Source organism: Pseudophryne corroboree, chromosome 6, assembly GCF_028390025.1.
Source record: "Pseudophryne corroboree isolate aPseCor3 chromosome 6, aPseCor3.hap2, whole genome shotgun sequence".
NCBI lineage: Eukaryota > Metazoa > Chordata > Amphibia > Anura > Myobatrachidae > Pseudophryne > Pseudophryne corroboree.
Genome location: NC_086449.1, coordinates 675,147,635 through 675,166,214, shown reverse-complemented (window position 1 = coordinate 675,166,214; position 18,580 = coordinate 675,147,635). Strand labels below are relative to the sequence as shown.

The 18,580-nt window shown below is 46.7% G+C and overlaps 1 protein-coding gene across 2 annotated transcripts in view; it reads left to right on the top strand.

Annotated features, from left to right (window-relative positions):
* CAMLG (calcium modulating ligand) overlaps nt 1-13,087 on the top strand; it is a 146,965-nt gene extending 133,878 nt beyond the window's left edge. For both annotated transcript variants that reach the window (XM_063928266.1, XM_063928267.1), the window contains one exon: nt 12,561-13,087. In XM_063928266.1, coding sequence (XP_063784336.1) covers nt 12,561-12,752 — 192 coding nt within the window. In that variant the 3' untranslated portion in view covers nt 12,753-13,087. The remainder of the gene's footprint in view (nt 1-12,560) is intronic.
* The last annotated feature ends 5,493 nt before the right edge of the window (nt 13,088-18,580 follow it).

The following is an 18,580-nucleotide window of genomic DNA, read 5'->3' as shown; positions in this document are numbered from 1 at the left end:
CTTCAGATGCACCTGCGGATAACCCTGTCGCCGAGGACAAGGGTATCCCTTCTGTGGTGGTTGCAGGAGGCTCATCTATTGGAGGGCCGCAGATTCGGCATGCAGGATTGGATCCTGGTGACCACGGATGCCAGCCTGAGAGGCTGGGGAGCAGTCACACAGGGAAGAAATTTCCAGGGAGTGTGGTCGAGCCTGAAAAAGTCTCTTCACATAAGCATTCTGGAACTAAGAGCAATCTACAATGCTCTAAGCCAGGCGGAACCTCTGCTTCAAGGAAGACCGGTGTTGATCCAGTCGGACAACATCACGGCAGTCGCCCATGTAAACAGACAGGGCGGCACAAGAAGCAGGAGGGCAATGGCAGAAGCTGCCAGGATCCTTCGCTGGGCGGAGAATCACGTGATAGCACTGTCAGCAGTATTCATCCCGGGCGTGGACAACTGGGAAGCAGACTTCCTCAGCAGACACGACCTTCACCCGGGAGAGTGGGTACTTCATCCAGAAGTTTTCCACATGCTATTAAACCGTTGGGTAAAACCAATGGTGGACATGATGGCGTCTCGCCTCAACAAAACACTGGACAGGTATTGCGCCAGGTCAAGAGATCCGCAGGCAATAGCTGTGGACGCGCTGGTAACACCTTGGGTGTACCAGTCGGTATATGTGTTTCCTCCTCTGCCTCTCATACCAAAGGTATTGAGGATTATACGGCAAAGAGGAGTAAGACTAGTGGCTCCGGATTGGCCAAGAAGGACTTGGTACCCGGAACTTCAAGAGATGGTCACGGACGATCCGTGGCCTCTACTTCTGAGAAGGGACCTGCTTCAGCAGGGTCCTTGTCTTTTTCAAGACTTACCGCGGCTGCGTTTGACGGAATGGCGTTTGAATGCCAGATCCTAAAAGGAAAAGGCATTCCAGAAGAAGTCATTCCTACCTTGATAAAGGCAAGGAAGGAAGTCACCGCGAAGCATTATCGCCGTATTTGGCGAAAATATGTTGCGTGGTGCGAGCAGCGGAGTGCTCCGATGGAGGAATTTCAACTGGGTCGTTTTCCTACATTTCCTACAATCAGGATTGTCTATGGGTCTCAAATTGGGATCTATTAAGGTTCAAATTTCGGCCCTATCAATATTCTTCCAAAAAGAATTGGCCTCAGTCCCTGAGGTCCAGATTTTTATCAAAGGAGTACTGCATATACAGCCTCCTGTGGTGCCTAAGGTGGCACCGTGGGATCTAAATGTAGTTTTAGATTTCCTCAAATCCAATTGGTTTGAACCACTAAAGAATGTGGATTTGAAATATCTCACATGGAAAGTGACTATGTTACTGGCCCTGGCTTCGGCCGGGAGAGTATCTGAACTGGCGGCTTTGTTTTATAAAAGCCCTTATTTAATTTTCCATTCGACATAGGGCAGAGCTGCGGACGCGTCCGCATTTTCTCCCTAAGGTGGTATCAGCGTTTCACCTGAACCAGCCTATTGTAGTGCCTGCGGCTACAGACGACTTGAAGGACTCCAAGTTGTTGGACGTTGTCAGAGCCTTAAAAATATACATTTAAAGGACGGCTGGAGTCAGAAAATCTGACTCGCTGTTTATACTGTATGCACCCAACAAGTTGGGTGCACCTGCTTCTAAGCAGTCGATTGCTCGTTGGATTTGTAACAAAATTCAACTTGTACATTCTGTGGCAGGCCTGCCACAGCCTAAATCTGTTAAGGCCCATTCCGCAAGGAAGGTGGGCTCATCTTGGGCGGCTGCCCGAGGGGTCTCGGCATTACAACTCTGCCGAGCAGCTACGTGGTCAGGGGAGAACACGTTTGTAAATTTTTACAAATTTGATACCCTGGCAAAGGAGGACCTGGAGTTCTCTCATTCGGTGCTGCAGAGTCATCCGCACTCTCCCGCCCGTTTGGGAGCTTTGGTATAATCCCCATGGTCCTTTCAGGAACCCCAGCATCCACTTAGGACGATAGAGAAAATAAGAATTTACTTACCGATAATTCTATTTCTCGGAGTCCGTAGTGGATGCTGGGCGCCCATCCCAAGTGCGGATTATCTGCAATACTTGTACATAGTTATTGTTAACTAATTCGGGTTATTGTTTAGGAAGCCATCTTTCAGAGGCTCCTCTGTTATCATACTGTTAACTGGGTTTAGATCACAAGTTGTACGGTGTGATTGGTGTGGCTGGTATGAGTCTTACCCGGGATTCAAAATCCTCCCTTATTGTGTACGCTCGTCCGGGCACAGTACCTAACTGGAGTCTGGAGGAGGGTCATAGGGGGAGGAGCCAGTACACACCACCTGACCTGTAAAAGCTTTACTTTTGTGCCCTGTCTCCTGCGGAGCCGCTATTCCCCATGGTCCTTTCAGGAACCCCAGCATCCACTACGGACTCCGAGAAATAGAATTATCGGTAAGTAAATTCTTATTTTTTTTATTTTTGGTAAAGAATTGACAGATATTTTGGAGTCAGAAGCAGACTCCAAGGCAGTAAAGCTTCCTACCACATACAAATTCAAACCTAAAGTTCTAGCTTTTCGGCCCTTTTGGTCTAAAGGGAAAAGTGATGGCAAACAGCCCCAATACAAGTCTGGTAAGACTAAAAAGCATTGAGCTACCAGAGGACCAGTTGGTAAAACAGAAAATAAGCCATCAGCCTGATGGTGTGGGCCTCCACCTGGGGGATTCCAAGGTGTGTGTGTGTGTGGGGGGGGGGGGCGCACTTCTTCAGTTTGCACAGATCTGGGTGCAGGAAGCGGCATCTCTCGGTTATGCATTTGCCTTCAAGAAACACCCTCCTTGAAGGTTTGTTTGTACCAGCCCGTCTCTGCTAGAGACAAAGGCCAGGGCTTTGCAAGAGGCAATTTAGAAATTGCTTCTGTCAGGGGTAATCGTTCCAGTTCCTCCTGCACAATGAGGACAGGGTGGTTACGCCAACCTGTTTCTAGTTCAGAAGCCAAATGGGTCATTTCAGCCCATACTCAATCTCAAAGTGCTGAACAAATACATTTGGGTACCTCTGTTTCATATGGAGACTTTACTTTCCATTATTTTGGCCATGGAGCCAGGGAATTATATGGTGTCCCTGGATATCCAGGATGCTTACCTACATATTCCTATAGCACTGTCCCATCAGTGCTATCTCAGGTTTGCTATCCTCCAACAGCATTTTCAGTTCCAGGCCCTACCTTTTGGGTTAGCCACAGCCCCCAGAGTATTTACCAAAATGATAGTGGTAATGCCAGCTTATCTCCTCCAGCAGCAGATAAGAATTTTTACTTTGCGAAAAAAATTACCAAGGTAATAGGCCCAGCGCTAAAAAAATTAGATGTTTGACCTGAAGCAGCTGTTTAAAGGGATAGTTAGCCCCTGATGGAAACAGTAGAAAGAAAGGGTATATACAGCGCTATGCAGACCTTTTGGATGCTTGATTCCGGACAGGCTTGGTCCTATTGAAAGCTAGGTCCTGTACTCCTTTTTCGGACAACTGCAAGTTCCCCGTTTGTAATCGCTAGTGGACTTCAAGGCGTATTCCAGGTTTAAATGAAAATCTATGATGTCCGGCTCCTGAAAAGCAACGCGTTTTGCTTTACCAACAGCTTTGTCAAGGTATGACAGGACCTAGCTTTCAATAGGACCAAGCCGGTCCGGAATCAAGCATCCAAAGGTCTGTTTTCCAACTCCATATGGACTGATATCTGACAAGTATTGACTCTATCCCCTGTACTGTGGCATTCTTCCATGGACTCCTATTAGGAGAATATGTCCGGCTTCCACATGTGGTAATATACCAAACAAATTGGTGTGCCTGCCCTATTTTGTTTTAATTTATTTTCAAATGTAAATATTTACGGTATATTTGTTGCCACATTTTTATGTAATAAAACATGTAATTTTTCCATATCCAGTTTATAGCGCTGTATATACCCTTTCTTTCAAGAATTTTTCCATACCTCGATGATCTTTTAATCCTGGCACAGTCTCAGGAATTGCTCCTGTGTCATCAGCAACAGACAATAACGTGTCTACTAAAGCACGGGTGGCTCATAAATTGGGTGAAATCGTCTGGTTCATGTCACAGCAGATGATTCACGGGGGGGCTGTACTGGATTCAAGTCTTCAAAGAGTATTTTTACCTCTGAACAAGATATCCAAAGTTCAGTTAAGGATTCAGGAGCTGTTACACAGTCAAAGGGTATCCATTCACGCAGCAATTCGTGTGATGGGATTGATGGTGTCAACATTTGACATGGTGGAGTATGCTAGGTTCCACTCGAGGCCTCTGCAGTATCTGATCCTTGCCAAATGGAATGGGTTTCATCAGATGACAAAAACGCAGACTATGGTGGAAGTAAGGAGGTTGCTAGCCTGGTGGCTACAGACATCCCATCTGGACAAAGGGAGACCCTTTTGGATATGAGATTGGGAAATTCTGACAACCGATGCCAGTCTCCCGGGCTGGGGAGCAGTGTCAGGAAGGTTTTGTTTCCAGGGGCAATGGACCAAGGAAGAAGGTTGCCTGCCAATAAATATATTGGAACTTCGGGCCATATACATGGCACTGATTTCAGGCAAAGGACATCCTTCGGGGAAAAACCAGTTCAGATCTGCTCGGACAATGCGATGGCAGTAGTGTACCTCTACCATCAGGGAGGAACTCACAGCCAAAAAGCTATGAAGGAGGTAAGTCACACACTAAAGTGGACAGAACTTCATCATCCAGCCTTGTCCGTAGTGTTCGTTCTGGGAGTCCTAAACTGGGAAGTGGATTTTCTCATGCAGAGCATGTCGATGGATGCTCCATTCCTGCTCCATCAACATCCAGATCTACTGATGCAGGGTCCTTGTTATCACAGACATCTGGATCGACTGTCTTTGTCGGCATGGCTCTTGAGACCTCTATCCTGAAGTCGAGAATTCTCACAACAGGTAATTCAAACAATGGTCAGAGCAAGGAAACCTTCCTCAGCTTGAATTTATCACCGAATATGGCAAACTTATATTCATTGGTGCAATGAACGAAAAATGGACCCTAGGTCTTTCAGAGTTTCCAAGGTCTTTGCATTCCTTCGTGCAGGGATAGATAAAGGTTTGAAGGTGGCTTCCTCGAGAGTGCAAGTGTCAGCATTGACTGTATGTTTCCAAAAGAAAATTACCAACTTACAGGATGTGTGTACTTTTTTCCAGGGAATGCTGCGCATTTGACCTCCTTTTGTTTCTCCTACAGTGCCTTCAGAGTTAAGTTTAGTCCTAAAGGCCCTTCAAGTTGCCCCATTTGAACCACTTAAACAAGTGGATCTTAAATGGTTGACAGCTAAAGTTCTCTTTCTGCTGGCCATGGCGTCAGCTAGAAGAGTTTCAGATTTAGGGGCATTGTTATGTCGTCCTCCATTTCTTATCTTTTATCCAGATAGAGCGGTTCTTAGAACTAAATCTGGGTGTCTTCCCAAGGTGGTGTCTAACTTTCACCTTAATGACGAAATTGTAGTCCCGGCTTACCAGGAACCGGGCCTTTCTGCGGGAAATGCATCGCTGGACGTGGATTGTACCAGTGCCATCAGAAAGACAGATTGTCTCTTCATTCTCTACGGATTTTACAAGAGAGCATGGCCTGCTGATGAGCAGATACTGGCGAGGAGGCTTCGGATGACTATTTCAGAAGCTTATTCGCATGCTGATCTCCTTGTTCCGGCTAATGTATCTGCTCACTCCACTCTTAAGGTAGGTACAACGTGGTGATTCAGCAGAACAGATATGTAAGGCAGCCACATGGTCTTCCATTAATACATTCATTAGACATTATGCCGTGGATACCTTTGCCTCTCAGGACGCTGAATTCGGGCGAAGGATTCTCCTGTCCAATCAGGAGCATCCCCACCACTAAATTGCTTTGGAAATCCCAATGATAACCTGTGGACCCTGCCGGAGAAATATACGTTATGGTAAGAACTTAGTCCACAGGATCCACATGGATCCCACCCTGACGTACCTGATTTGAGGATCCTTTTACTCACTAACCTTCCTTCTTGTACGGAAGGGTGTGCGTGTGTGTTCTTTTCTCTGACGTCCTAGTGGATGCTGGGAACTCCGTAAGGACCATGGGGAATAGCGGCTCCGCAGGAGACTGGGCACAAAAGAAAAGCTTTAGGACTACCTGGTGTGCACTGGCTCCTCCCCCTATGACCCTCCTCCAAGCCTCAGTTAGATTTTTGTGCCCGACCGAGCTGGGTGCAATCTAGGAGGCTCTCCTGAGCTTCTTAGGAAAAGTTAGTTTTAGGTTTTTTTATTTTCAGTGAGACCTGCTGGCAACAGGCTCACTGCATCGAGGGACTAAGGGGAGAGAAGCGAACCTGCCTGCTTGCAGCTAGCTTGGGCTTCTTAGGCTACTGGACACCATTAGCTCCAGAGGGACCGAACACAGGCCCAGCCTCGGAGTCCGGTCCCAGAGCCGCGCCGCCGGCCCCCTTACAGAGCCAGAAGCAAGAAGAGGTCCGGAAAATCGGCGGCAGAAGACATCAGTCTTCACCAAGGTAGCGCACAGCACTGCAGCTGTGCGCCATTGCTCCTCATGCACCACACGCTCCGGTCACTGATGGGTGCAGGGCGCTGGGGGGGGGGGCGCCCTGAGCAGCAATATAAACACCTTGGCTGGCTAAAATACATCACATATAACCCCCAGGACTATATGGATGTATATTAACCCCTGCCAGATTCCTGAAAAAAGCGGGAGAAAAGTCAGCCGAGAAGGGGGCGGAGCCTATCTCCTCAGCACACTGGCGCCATTTTCCCTCACAGCTCCGCTGGAAGGACGTCTCCCTGACTCTCCCCTGCAGTCCTGCACTACAGAAAAGGGTAAAACAAGAGGGGGGGGGGGGCACTAATTAGGCGCAGTATAATATACACAGCAGCTATAAAGGGAAAAACACTCTGTATGGTGTTATCCCAACATATATATAGCGCTCTGGTGTGTGCTGGCATACTCTCCCTCTGTCTCCCCAAAGGGCTAGTGGGGTCCTGTCCTCTATCAGAGCATTCCCTGTGTGTGTGCTGTGTGTCGGTACGACTGTGTCGACATGTATGAAGAGGAAAATGATGTGGAGGCGGAGCAATTGCCTGTAATGGTGATGTCACCCCCTAGGGAGTCGACACCTGAGTGGATGAGCTTATGGAAGGAATTACGTGAAAGTGTCAGCTCTTTACAAAAGACGGTTGATGACATGAGACAGCCGGCTACTCAGCTTGTGCCTGTCCAGGCGTCTCAAAGACCATCAGGGGCTCTAAAACGCCCGCTACCTCAGATGGCAGATACAGACGCCGACACGGATACTGACTCCAGTGTCGACGATGAAGAGACGAATGTGACTTCCAGTAGGGCCACACGTTACATGATTGAGGCAATGAAAAATGTTTTACACATTTCTGATAGTACAAGTACCACTAAAAAGGGTATTATGTTTGGTGAGAAAAAACTACCTGTAGTTTTTCCTGCATCTGAGGAATTAAATGAAGTGTGTGATGAAGCGTGGGTTTCTCCCGATAAAAAACTGATAATTCCTAAAAAGTTATTGGCATCATACCCCTTCCCGCCAGAGGATAGGGCACGTTGGGAAACACCCCCTAGGGTGGATAAAGCGCTTACACGCTTGTCAAAACAGGTGGCACTACCGTCTCCTGATACGGCCGCCCTTAAGGAACCTGCTGACAGAAAGCAGGAGAATATCCTAAAATGTATATACACTCACACGGGTGTTATACTGCGACCAGCAATCGCCTCAGCCTGGATGTGCAGTGATGGGGTGGCTTGGTCGGATTCCCTGACTGAAAATATTGATACCCTGGATAGGGACAGTATATTACTGACTATAGAGCATTTAAAAGATGCATTTTTATATATGCGTGATGCACAGAGGGATATTTGCCGACTGGCATCAAGAGTAAGTGCGCTGTCCATATCTGCCAGAAGAGGGTTATGGACGCGGCAGTGGTCAGGTGATGCTGATTCCAAAAGGCATATGGAAGTATTGCCTTATAAAGGGGAGGAGTTATTTGGGGTAGGTCTATCGGACCTGGTATCCACGGCAACTGCTGGGAAATCCACATTTTTACCCCAGGTAGCCTCTCAACATAAAAAGACGCCGTATTATCAGGCGCAGTCCTTTCGGCCCCATAAGGGCAAGCGGGCGAAAGGCTCCTCATTTCTGCCCCGTGGCAGAGGGAGAGGAAAAAGGCTGCAGCAAACAGCCAGTTCCCAGGAACAGAAGCCCTCTCCCGCTTCTGCCAAGTCCTCAGCATGACGCTGGGGCTCTACAAGCGGACTCAGGCACGGTGGGGGCCCGTCTCAAGAATTTCAGCGCGCAGTGGGCTCACTCACAAGTGGACCCCTGGATCCTTCAGGTGGTATCTCAGGGGTACAAATTGGAATTCGAGACGTCTCCCCCTCGCCGTTTCCTAAAGTCTGCCTTACCGACGTCTCCCTCCGACAGGGAGGCGGTATTGGAAGCCATTCACAAGCTGTATTCACAGCAGGTGATAATCAAGGTACCCCTCCTGCAACAGGGAAAGGGGTATTATTCCACGCTGTTTGTGGTACCGAAGCCGGATGGCTCGGTGAGACCTATTTTAAATCTAAAATCTTTGAACACTTACATACAGAGGTTCAAATTCAAGATGGAGTCACTCAGAGCGGTGATCGCGAACCTGGAAGAAGGGGATTATAAGGTGTCTCTGGACATCAAGGATGCTTACCTCCATGTCCCAATTTACCCTTCTCACCAAGGGTACCTCAGGTGTTTGGTACAGAACTGCCACTATCAGTTTCAGACGCTGCCGTTTGGATTGTCCACGGCACCCCGGGTCTTTACCAAAGTAATGGCCGAAATGATGATACTCCTTCGAAGGAAGGGAGTTTTAATTATCCCTTACTTGGACGATCTCCTGATAAGGGCAAGATCCAAGGAACAGTTGGTAGTCGGAGTAGCACTATCTCAAGTAGTGCTGCGGCAGCACGGTTGGATTCTCAATATCCCAAAATCGCAGCTGATCCCGACGACACGTCTTCTATTCCTAGGGATGATCCTGGACACAGTCCAGAAAAAGGTGTTTCTCCCGGAAGAGAAAGCCAGAGAGTTATCCGAGCTAGTCAGAAACCTCCTAAAACCAGGCCAAGTATCAGTGCACCAATGCACAAGGGTCCTGGGGAAAATGGTAGCTTCCTACGAAGCAATCCCATTCGGCAGATTCCACGCAAGAACATTCCAGTGGGACCTGCTGGACAAATGGTCCGGATCGCATCTTCAGATGCATCAGCGGATAACCCTGTCCCCAAGGACAAGGGTGTGTCTCCTGTGGTGGTTGCAGAGTGCTCATCTTCTAGAGGGCCGCAGATTCGGCATTCAGGACTGGGTCCTGGTGACCACGGATGCCAGCCTGCGAGGCTGGGGAGCAGTCACACAGGGAAGAAACTTCCAGGGCTTGTGGTCAAGCCTGGAGACATCACTTCACATAAATATCCTGGAGTTAAGAGCCATTTACAATGCTCTAAGCCAAGCAAGACCTCTGCTTCAAGGTCAGCCGGTGCTGATCCAGTCGGACAACATCACGGCAGTCGCCCACGTAAACAGACAGGGCGGCACAAGAAGCAGGAGGGCAATGGCAGAAGCTGCAAGGATTCTTCGCTGGGCGGAAAATCATGTGATAGCACTGTCGGCAGTGTTCATTCCGGGAGTGGACAACTGGGAAGCAGACTTCCTCAGCAGGCACGACCTCCACCCGGGAGAGTGGGGACTTCACCCAGAAGTCTTCCACATGATGATAAACCGTTGGGAAAAACCAAAGGTGGACATGATGGCGTCCTGCCTCAACAAAAAACTGGACAGGTATTGCGCCAGGTCAAGGGACCCTCAAGCAATAGCTGTGGACGCTCTGGTAACACCGTGGGTGTACCAGTCAGTGTATGTGTTCCCTCCTCTGCCTCTCATACCCAAGGTGCTGAGAATTATACGGCGGGGAGGAGTAAGAACTATTCTCGTGGCTCCGGATTGGCCAAGAAGGACTTGGTACCCGGAACTTCAAGAGATGCTCACAGAGGACCCGTGGCCTCTACCTCTGAGAAGGGACCTGCTCCAGCAGGGACCCTGTCTGTTCCAAGACTTACCGCGGCTGCGTTTGACGGCATGGCGGTTGAACGCCGGATCCTAAAGGAAAAAGGCATTCCAGACGAAGTCATCCCTACTTTGATAAAAGCCAGAAGGGATGTAACCGCAAAGCATTATCACCGCATCTGGCGGAAATATGTTGCGTGGTGCGAGGCCAAAAAGGCCCCGACGGAGGAATTTCAACTGGGTCGATTCCTGCATTTCCTGCAAGCAGGAGTGTCTATGGGCCTAAAATTAGGATCCATTAAGGTCCAGATTTCGGCCCTGTCGATTTTCTTTCAGAGAGAACTGGCTTCAGTGCCTGAAGTCCGTTTGTTAAGGGAGTGCTACATATACAGCCTCCTTTTGTGCCTCCAGTGGCACCCTGGGATCTGAATGTTGTTTTGGGTTTCCTAAAATCACATTGGTTTGAACCACTCAACACTGTGGACTTAAAATATCTCACATGGAAAGTGGTCATGTTGTTGGCCCTGGCTTCAGCCAGGCGTGTGTCCGAATTGGCGGCTTTATCCTGTAAAAGCCCTTACCTGATTTTTCATACGGACAGGGCAGAATTGAGGACTCGTCCTCAATTTCTCCCAAAGGTGGTTTCAGCGTTTCATCTGAACCAGCCTATTGTGGTACCTGCGGCTACTAAGGACTTGGAGGACTCCAAGTTGCTGGACGTTGTCAGGGCCCTGAAAATATGTTTCCAGGACGGCTGGAGTCAGAAAATCTGACTCGCTATTTATCCTGTTCGCACCCAACAAGCTGGGTGCTCCTGCTTCTAAGCAGACTATTGCTCGCTGGATTTGTAGTACAATTCAGCTTGCGCATTCTGTGGCAGGCCTGCCACAGCCAAAATCTGTAAAAGCCCACTCCACAAGGAAGGTGGGCTCATCTTGGGCGGCTGCCCGAGGGGTCTCGGCTTTACAACTCTGCCGAGCTGCTACTTGGTCAGGGTCAAATACTTTTGTAAAATTTTACAAATTTGACACTCTGGCTGAGGAGGACCTGGAGTTTTCTCACTCGGTGCTGCAGAGTCATCCGCACTCTCCCGCCCGTTTGGGAGCTTTGGTATAATCCCCATGGTCCTTACGGAGTTCCCAGCATCCACTAGGACGTCAGAGAAAATAAGAATTTACTTACCGATAATTCTATTTCTCGTAGTCCGTAGTGGATGCTGGGCGCCCATCCCAAGTGCGGATTATCTGCAATACTTGTACATAGTTATTGTTAACAAATCGTGTTATTGTTGTTGTGAGCCATCTATCCAGAGGCTCCTCTGTTATCATGCTGTTAACTGGGTTCATATCACAAGTTGTACGGTGTGATTGGTGTGGCTGGTATGAGTCTTACCCGGGATTCAAAATCCTTCCTTATTGTGTACGCTCGTCCGGGCACAGTATCCTAACTGAGGCTTGGAGGAGGGTCATAGGGGGAGGAGCCAGTGCACACCAGGTAGTCCTAAAGCTTTTCTTTTGTGCCCAGTCTCCTGCGGAGCCGCTATTCCCCATGGTCCTTACGGAGTTCCCAGCATCCACTACGGACTACAAGAAATAGAATTATCGGTAAGTAAATTCTTATTATCGCCTGATTAGGGCTATCTATGATGCTCCTGCCTTAAGCTTTGGGAAAACAAGTGATTTGTCTGAGCCGGGAGGCGGGGATATATGGACAGTCCCATTGCATGCTAGTAGGCCGAAAAGCTTTGACAGATTGGTGCAAATCCGCTATCGCTTCATCATATCCCAATGTTATCCTGTTGATCCTGTGGACTTAGGAGAAATACCGTTATCAACGGTAAGTTCTTGCCATAACGTATATTTCCTGTCTTAAGTGCCTGATGCGATGCATACAATTGAATAGCTCCGTACAGCCATCCTTGAAGCTAAACAAACTTGCGTTAAATTAATTGCTAAAGCACTTTTCTGGTTTGTCACCTTTTATCAATCTATTTTATTAACTTATGATTTTAAGGAGGGTATTGGAGATGACCAAGAAGTCGCAGGGGATTTAATAGACTCAAGTAGTTGCAATGTTATACTAATGTCACAATTATGTGGGATCAAACACCAGATAAAAGTTCATATATCCTATGTATTCTTTCTGCATTCCTCTTGAAGCCTTCAGCCATGTATTTATTTGTTTATTCAGGAAACAGTAATGTATGTTTTCCCTTAGAATGCACCACAAAGCTGCTCTTTACCCGATTCCTGAGAAACCTCAAAGAAACAACCTCTGCCTGATGGTATAAAGGTTTAGCTAACAGCACAGATTAAAGTGTAAAAAAACATATAGTGTAGTTATTAAAAGTTGCAGGAAAACATGTACAAGTCTGCTAATTTAAGATGTTTGTTTTATATCTTAAGCACTTTAAAAACAGTTTTAACACTTTGATATTTTTTTTGTTTCCTTTTTAAGGGGGAGAAAAAAATGAAGACGACTGTCCTTACTGCAGCACTTCTTTTGTCTGGAATCCCCTCTGAGGTGATAAGTCGCTCACTGGATACATACAGCAAGATGGCGGATGTTTTTACTGACCTCTGCGTTTATTTTTTCACCTTTATCTTTAGTCATGAAGTTCTTTTATTCTTTGGTACAGAAGAACCATGATTGTTCTGTGTTTTCATAGAAAGAGAAGACTGTTATTTTCTCCAGACTTGCTAACCTCTAGTTAAGGTCTATGAGAATTTGACCATCAGTGACATAACTGTTCTACATTACAACCTGAGGAAAAAGGCTGTCATCCAAAACATCTAATTAATTTACTAATCTTGTTACACTCAAATTGCAAATGTCTTACTGTTTGTTTTTCTGTTATTTTAAATAATCATTTGTACCCCAACCAATATTAGTGTATCAAAGTTGGTTGTCTGTTCTAATGCAATTCCATATCAAAAATGAACTATGGTCGCATGAATGCAACTAAATACAGATCATCTATGCTATAGTGTGGCTTGAAGTATTTGTAATGCAGATTATATTCAAATATAACTTTATATTTAGATAGACTTCAGTCTTAATGAACACTGGCACATTTTATTGGAGTAATACCTCCATTTTGTTCAAGATTAATCAGCAGTATCAACAGTTTTTTTTTTTTTCTCCATTAAACTGACACAAGGTAAACTAATTAGATACTGCTAAATAAACAAATATTTTGTAACAGGCATAGATAGATGCTGTGCAATAGATGCTGCTAAATAAGAATCAAACTTTTTGTGAGTATGCAGCCTGTAGTGTTTTTGTTCCTATGCAATTGATGAATTGTTGAATTTAGCTTTTGGGGATAAATTCAATTAGCCCGATATGGCAGCATCCGATAAGTGCGGTTTTATCCCGATTGCAAAAACACATGGATCTGGGAACTTACTGTGGATCCATGTGTTTTCGCTCTCAAAAAAAAAAAAAAAAAAAATGGCTACAGTTGATTTTCCCCGATTATGACCATCGGGCAGAAATCCTGGTAAAAGCCCATTGTTTTCGCGTGAAAATATATCTGGCATAATTTAATTCCCCCTTAGGGTAGAATTCAATTATCTGCTGTAAATTACCATGGCTAATTGTTTCCCGGGTCTTATTCAATTAGCCCCAATAGCTGGCAGTACCAAGGATTTTTTTTCACCTGCCCAGAGGCAGGAGTAAAAAAAAAAAAATCCTAGATAACTGACCCTTTTTCGCAAATGTCAAAATACATGGATTCTGAAACTTCCTGGTTACTTTTGTTTTTTGTGTGCAAAAAAACAACCACCTTTCTGCAGCGGGGTACACTGGGATTCCACAGGGATAACATTGGGGTGTAGTGTTGCATCTTGATCCGAGGCACCAACAGGGTAAAAGATTTGACTGTTCCCAGGATGCATAGTGCCGCCTCCTCTATATCCCTGCCTCCAGGCACTGGCGCTCAGTTTGTAAGTTAGTGCCTGCAGTGCAGGCAGGTAGCATCTATCACAAAAATTAAAACCGAGGTTTTAATAGGAAGCGCTGTCCAGTCACATCAAATTAAACATATATATATTTATTATTTAAAAAAGAAGTATATATGGCCATATATTACACATAAATAACCAAAAAATATGATATAATCAACAGTATAATAATCAGTGTTAAAATAGCATAAAAAGTCTGATTTGTTAATCAGTTAGTAAGGGCATGCAATCTTGTTATAGTCATCCATTAGTATTTATCATGTTAGTCCATTTAGTAGTTGGATCCAATCTATTCAATTGTTAGTTTTGCAGAAAATCACTGGTAAGTTTAACTCCTACCTCCCGTATATAGCTTGCAAGTCCTATTGGATCCATTTTGCAATAATTTGAACATTGGTCTCTAATTTGCAACAGCCCCCGAAAATTGCTATATACGGGAGGTAGGAGTTAAACTTACCAGTGATTTTCTGCAAAACTAACAATTGAATAGATTGGATCCAACTACTAAATGGACTAACATGATAAATACTAATGGATGACTATAACAAGATTGCATGCCCTTACTAACTGATTAACAAATCAGACTTTTTATGCTATTTTAACACTGATTATTATACTGTTGATTATATCATATTTTTTGGTTATTTATGTGTAATATATGGCCATATATGCTTCTTTTTTAAATAATAAATATATATATGTTTAATTTGATGTGACTGGACAGCGCTTCCTATTAAAGCCTCGGTTTTAATTTTTGTGATTCTGCTTGCTAAAGGGGTCTATGCAATAAGCCCTTATTAGGAAGCTGCAGCCCAGTCCCAGATTTACGTCTGCCAACGAAAAAAGGATCAGGCGCCGAGTATATTTTGTGTTGTGTTAGGTAGCATCTATGCCTTCGATACTTCCGCCTCCCAGGATGCCTCCTTTGGACGCCGGGTTCTTGTGCGTGCTACAGTTCGTCCCCTCCCATGAGGAACTGCTTTAGGACATCCCCGATGTTATCCCTGTGGAATCCCGGTGTACCCCGCTGCAGAAAAGGAGATTTATGGTAAGAACTTACCTTTGTTAAATCTCATTCTGCGAGGTACACTGGATTCCACAGGGCGCCCTTCCTGACGCACTTTGCTTCTTTGGGTTTGTATGGCATTAGCCGCTGGTACCTTCTCCTGTCGTGAGAATGTAATGTATGTGGCTACTAATGGTTGTCGTCTCTTACCTGCTACTGCATTGGACTGGTTAACAAAACTGAGCTCCAGTGCCTGGAGGTGGGAATATAGAGGAGGCAGCGCTATGCATCCTGGGAACAGTCAAAGCCTGTTGGTGCCTCGGATCAAGATCCTAATCTACACCCCAATGTTATCCCTGTGGAATCCAGTGTACCTCGCAGAAAGAGATAGTTATTAACAAAGGTAAGTTCTTACCATAAATCTCCTTTTCTCTTACGTCCTAGAGGATGCTGGGGACTCCGTAAGGACCATGGGGATAGACGGGCTCCGCAGGAGACATGGGCACTTTAAGAAAGACTTTAGGTATGGGTGTGCACTGGCTCCTCCCTCTATGCCCCTCCTCCAGACCTCAGTTTATTAATGTGCCCAGAGGAGACTGGGTGCATTACAGGGAGCTCTCCTGAGTTCCCTGAAAGAAAGTAGATTTGTTAGGTTTTTTATTTTCAGGGAGCCTGCTGGCAACAGACTCCCTGCATCGAGGGACTGAGGGGAGAGAAACAGACCTACTTTAATGTTAGGCTCTGTTTCTTAGGCTACTGGACACCAGTAGCTCCAGAGGGATCCGTACGCAGGTCTCACCCTCGCCGTCCGTCCCAGAGCCGCGCCGCCGTCCTCCTCGCAGAGCCGGAAGATAGAAGCCGGGTGAGTATGAGAAGAAAGACTTCAGAGGTGGCAGAAGACTTCAGATCTTCACTGAGGTAACGCACAGCAGTAATGCTGTGTGCCATTGCTACCACATAGCACACACAAACGGCAGTCACTGTAAGGGTGCAGGGGGGGGGGGGGAGGGGCGCCCTGGGCAGCAATAAACCTCGTTTTCTGGCAAAAGTGTATATATGTATATATATATATATATATATACATACAGCTGGGCACTGTATATATAAAGAGCCCCAGCCAGGTTTTTAGATATTTGAACGGGACAGAAGCCCGCCGCCGAGGGGGCGGGGCTTCTTCCTCAGCACTGACCAGCGACATTTTCTCCACAGCACAGCGCTGAGAGGAAGCTCCCCGGACTCTCCCCTGCTTATCCACGGTGAAAGAGGGTTTTGAAGAAGGGGGAGGGGAGGGGAGGGCACATATTTGGCACAAAATACATACAGCGTTATCTAGGTAAACATATTGTGTGTGTTTTTTCCTGGGTCATATAGCGCTGGGTGTGTGCTGGCATACTCTCTCTCTGTCTCTCCAAAGGGCCTTGTGGGGGAACTGTCTTCAGATAAGAGGATTCCCGGAGTGTGTGGTGTGTCGGTACGCGTGTGTCCACATGTCTGAGGTAGAAGGCTTTCAAAGGGAGGAGGAGGAGCAAATGAATGTGGTGTCTCTGTCGACAACGCCGACACCTGACTGGATGGATATGTGGAATGTTTTAGTGCTAATGTAAATTTATTGCTCTAAAGATTAGACAAAGCGGAAGCTAGCGAACAGCCAGGGAGTCAACCCATGTCTGTCCCTATGTCGCAGGGACCTTCGGGGTCTCAAAAGCACCCACTATCCCAAATAGTAGACACAGATACCGACACGGATTCTGACTCCAGTGTCGACTACGATGATGAAAAGTTACAGCCAAAAGTGGCTAAATGTATTCAATATATGATTATTGCAATAAAAGATGTTTTGCATATTACAGAGGAACCCCCTGTCCCTGACACGAGGGTACACATGTATAAGGGAAAGAAACCTGAGGTAACCTTTCCTCCCTCACATGAGCTGAACGAGTTATGTGTGAAAGCTTGGGAATCTCCAGACAAAAAACTGCAGATTCCCAAAAGGATTCTTATGGCGTATCCTTTCCCGCCAACGGACAGGATACGGTGGGAATCCTCCCCTAGGGTGGACAAAGCGTTGACACGCTTATCCAAAAAGGTAGCGCTGCCATCCCAAGATACGGCTACCCTACCTGAGATTTGCGGTACAGGATTGTCATTACCAATTTCAGATGTTGCCGTTTGGGCTTTCCACGGCCCCTGAGAATTTTCACCAAAGTAATGGCGGAAATAATGGTGCTCCTGCGCAAGCAGGGAGTCACAATTATCCCGTACTTGGACGATCTCCTCATAAAAGCAAGATAACGAGAGCAGGTTACTGAACAGCATGTCACTTTCACTGAAGGTGTTACAGCAACACGGCTGGATTCTCAATATCCCGAAGATGCAGCTAGTTCCTACGACTCGGCTGACCTTCTTCGGTATGATTCTGGATACGGACCAGAAAAGGGTTTATCTTCCAATGGAAAAGGCTCAAGAACTCATGACTCTGGTCAGGAACCTATTGAAACCAAAACAGGTGTCTGTGCATCACTGCACTCGAGTCCTGGGAAAGATGGTGGCATCTTACGAGGCCATTCCATTCGGCAGGTTCCATGCGAGGACCTTCCTATGGGACCTACTGGAAAAGTGGTCACATATACAGCTTCATCAGTTGATCACCCTGTCCCCCAGGGCCAGGGTATCTCTACTGTGGTGGCTTCAGAGTGCTCACCTTCTAGAGGGTCGCAGGTTCGGCATTCAGGACTGGGTTCTGGTAACCACGGACGCGAGCCTCCGAGGTTGGGGAGCAGTCACACAGGGAATAAACTTCCAAGGACTTTGGACAAGTCAAGAGACTTGACTTCACATCAACTTCCTGGAGCTGAGGGCCATATACAAACGCCCTTCGTCAAGCGGAGACCTTGCTTCGCGACTTACCAGTTCTGATCCAGTCAGACAACATCACCGCAGTGGCTCATGTAAACCACCAGGGCGGCACAAGGAGCAGAGTGGCAATGGCGGAAGCCACCAGGATTCTTTGCTGGGCGGAAAATCATGTAAGCGCATTGTCAGCAGTGTTCATGCCGGGAGTGGACAACTGGGAAGCAGACTTTCTCAGCAGACACTATTTGCATCCAGGAGAGTGGGAACTTCATCAGGAAGTCTAAGCACAGATTGCAAGCCAGTGGGGACTGCCCCAGATAGACATGATGGCGTCCCGCCTCAACAAAAAGCTGCAGTAGCTGTGGACGCCCTAGCGACACCGTGGGTGTTCCAGTTGGTCTATGTGTTTCCTCCTTTTCCTCTCATCCCAAAGGTGTTGAGAATAATAAGAAAAAGAGGAGTACAGACAATTCTCATTGTTCCAGATTGGCCACGAAGGGCCTGGTATCCGTTTCTGCAGGAGATGCTCACAGAAGATCCGTGGCCTCTTCCTCTAAGACAGGACCTGTGGCAACAGGGGCCCTGTCCGTTCCAAAGACTTACCGCAACTGCGTTTGACGGCATGGAGGTTGAACGCCGGATCCTAGCGGAAA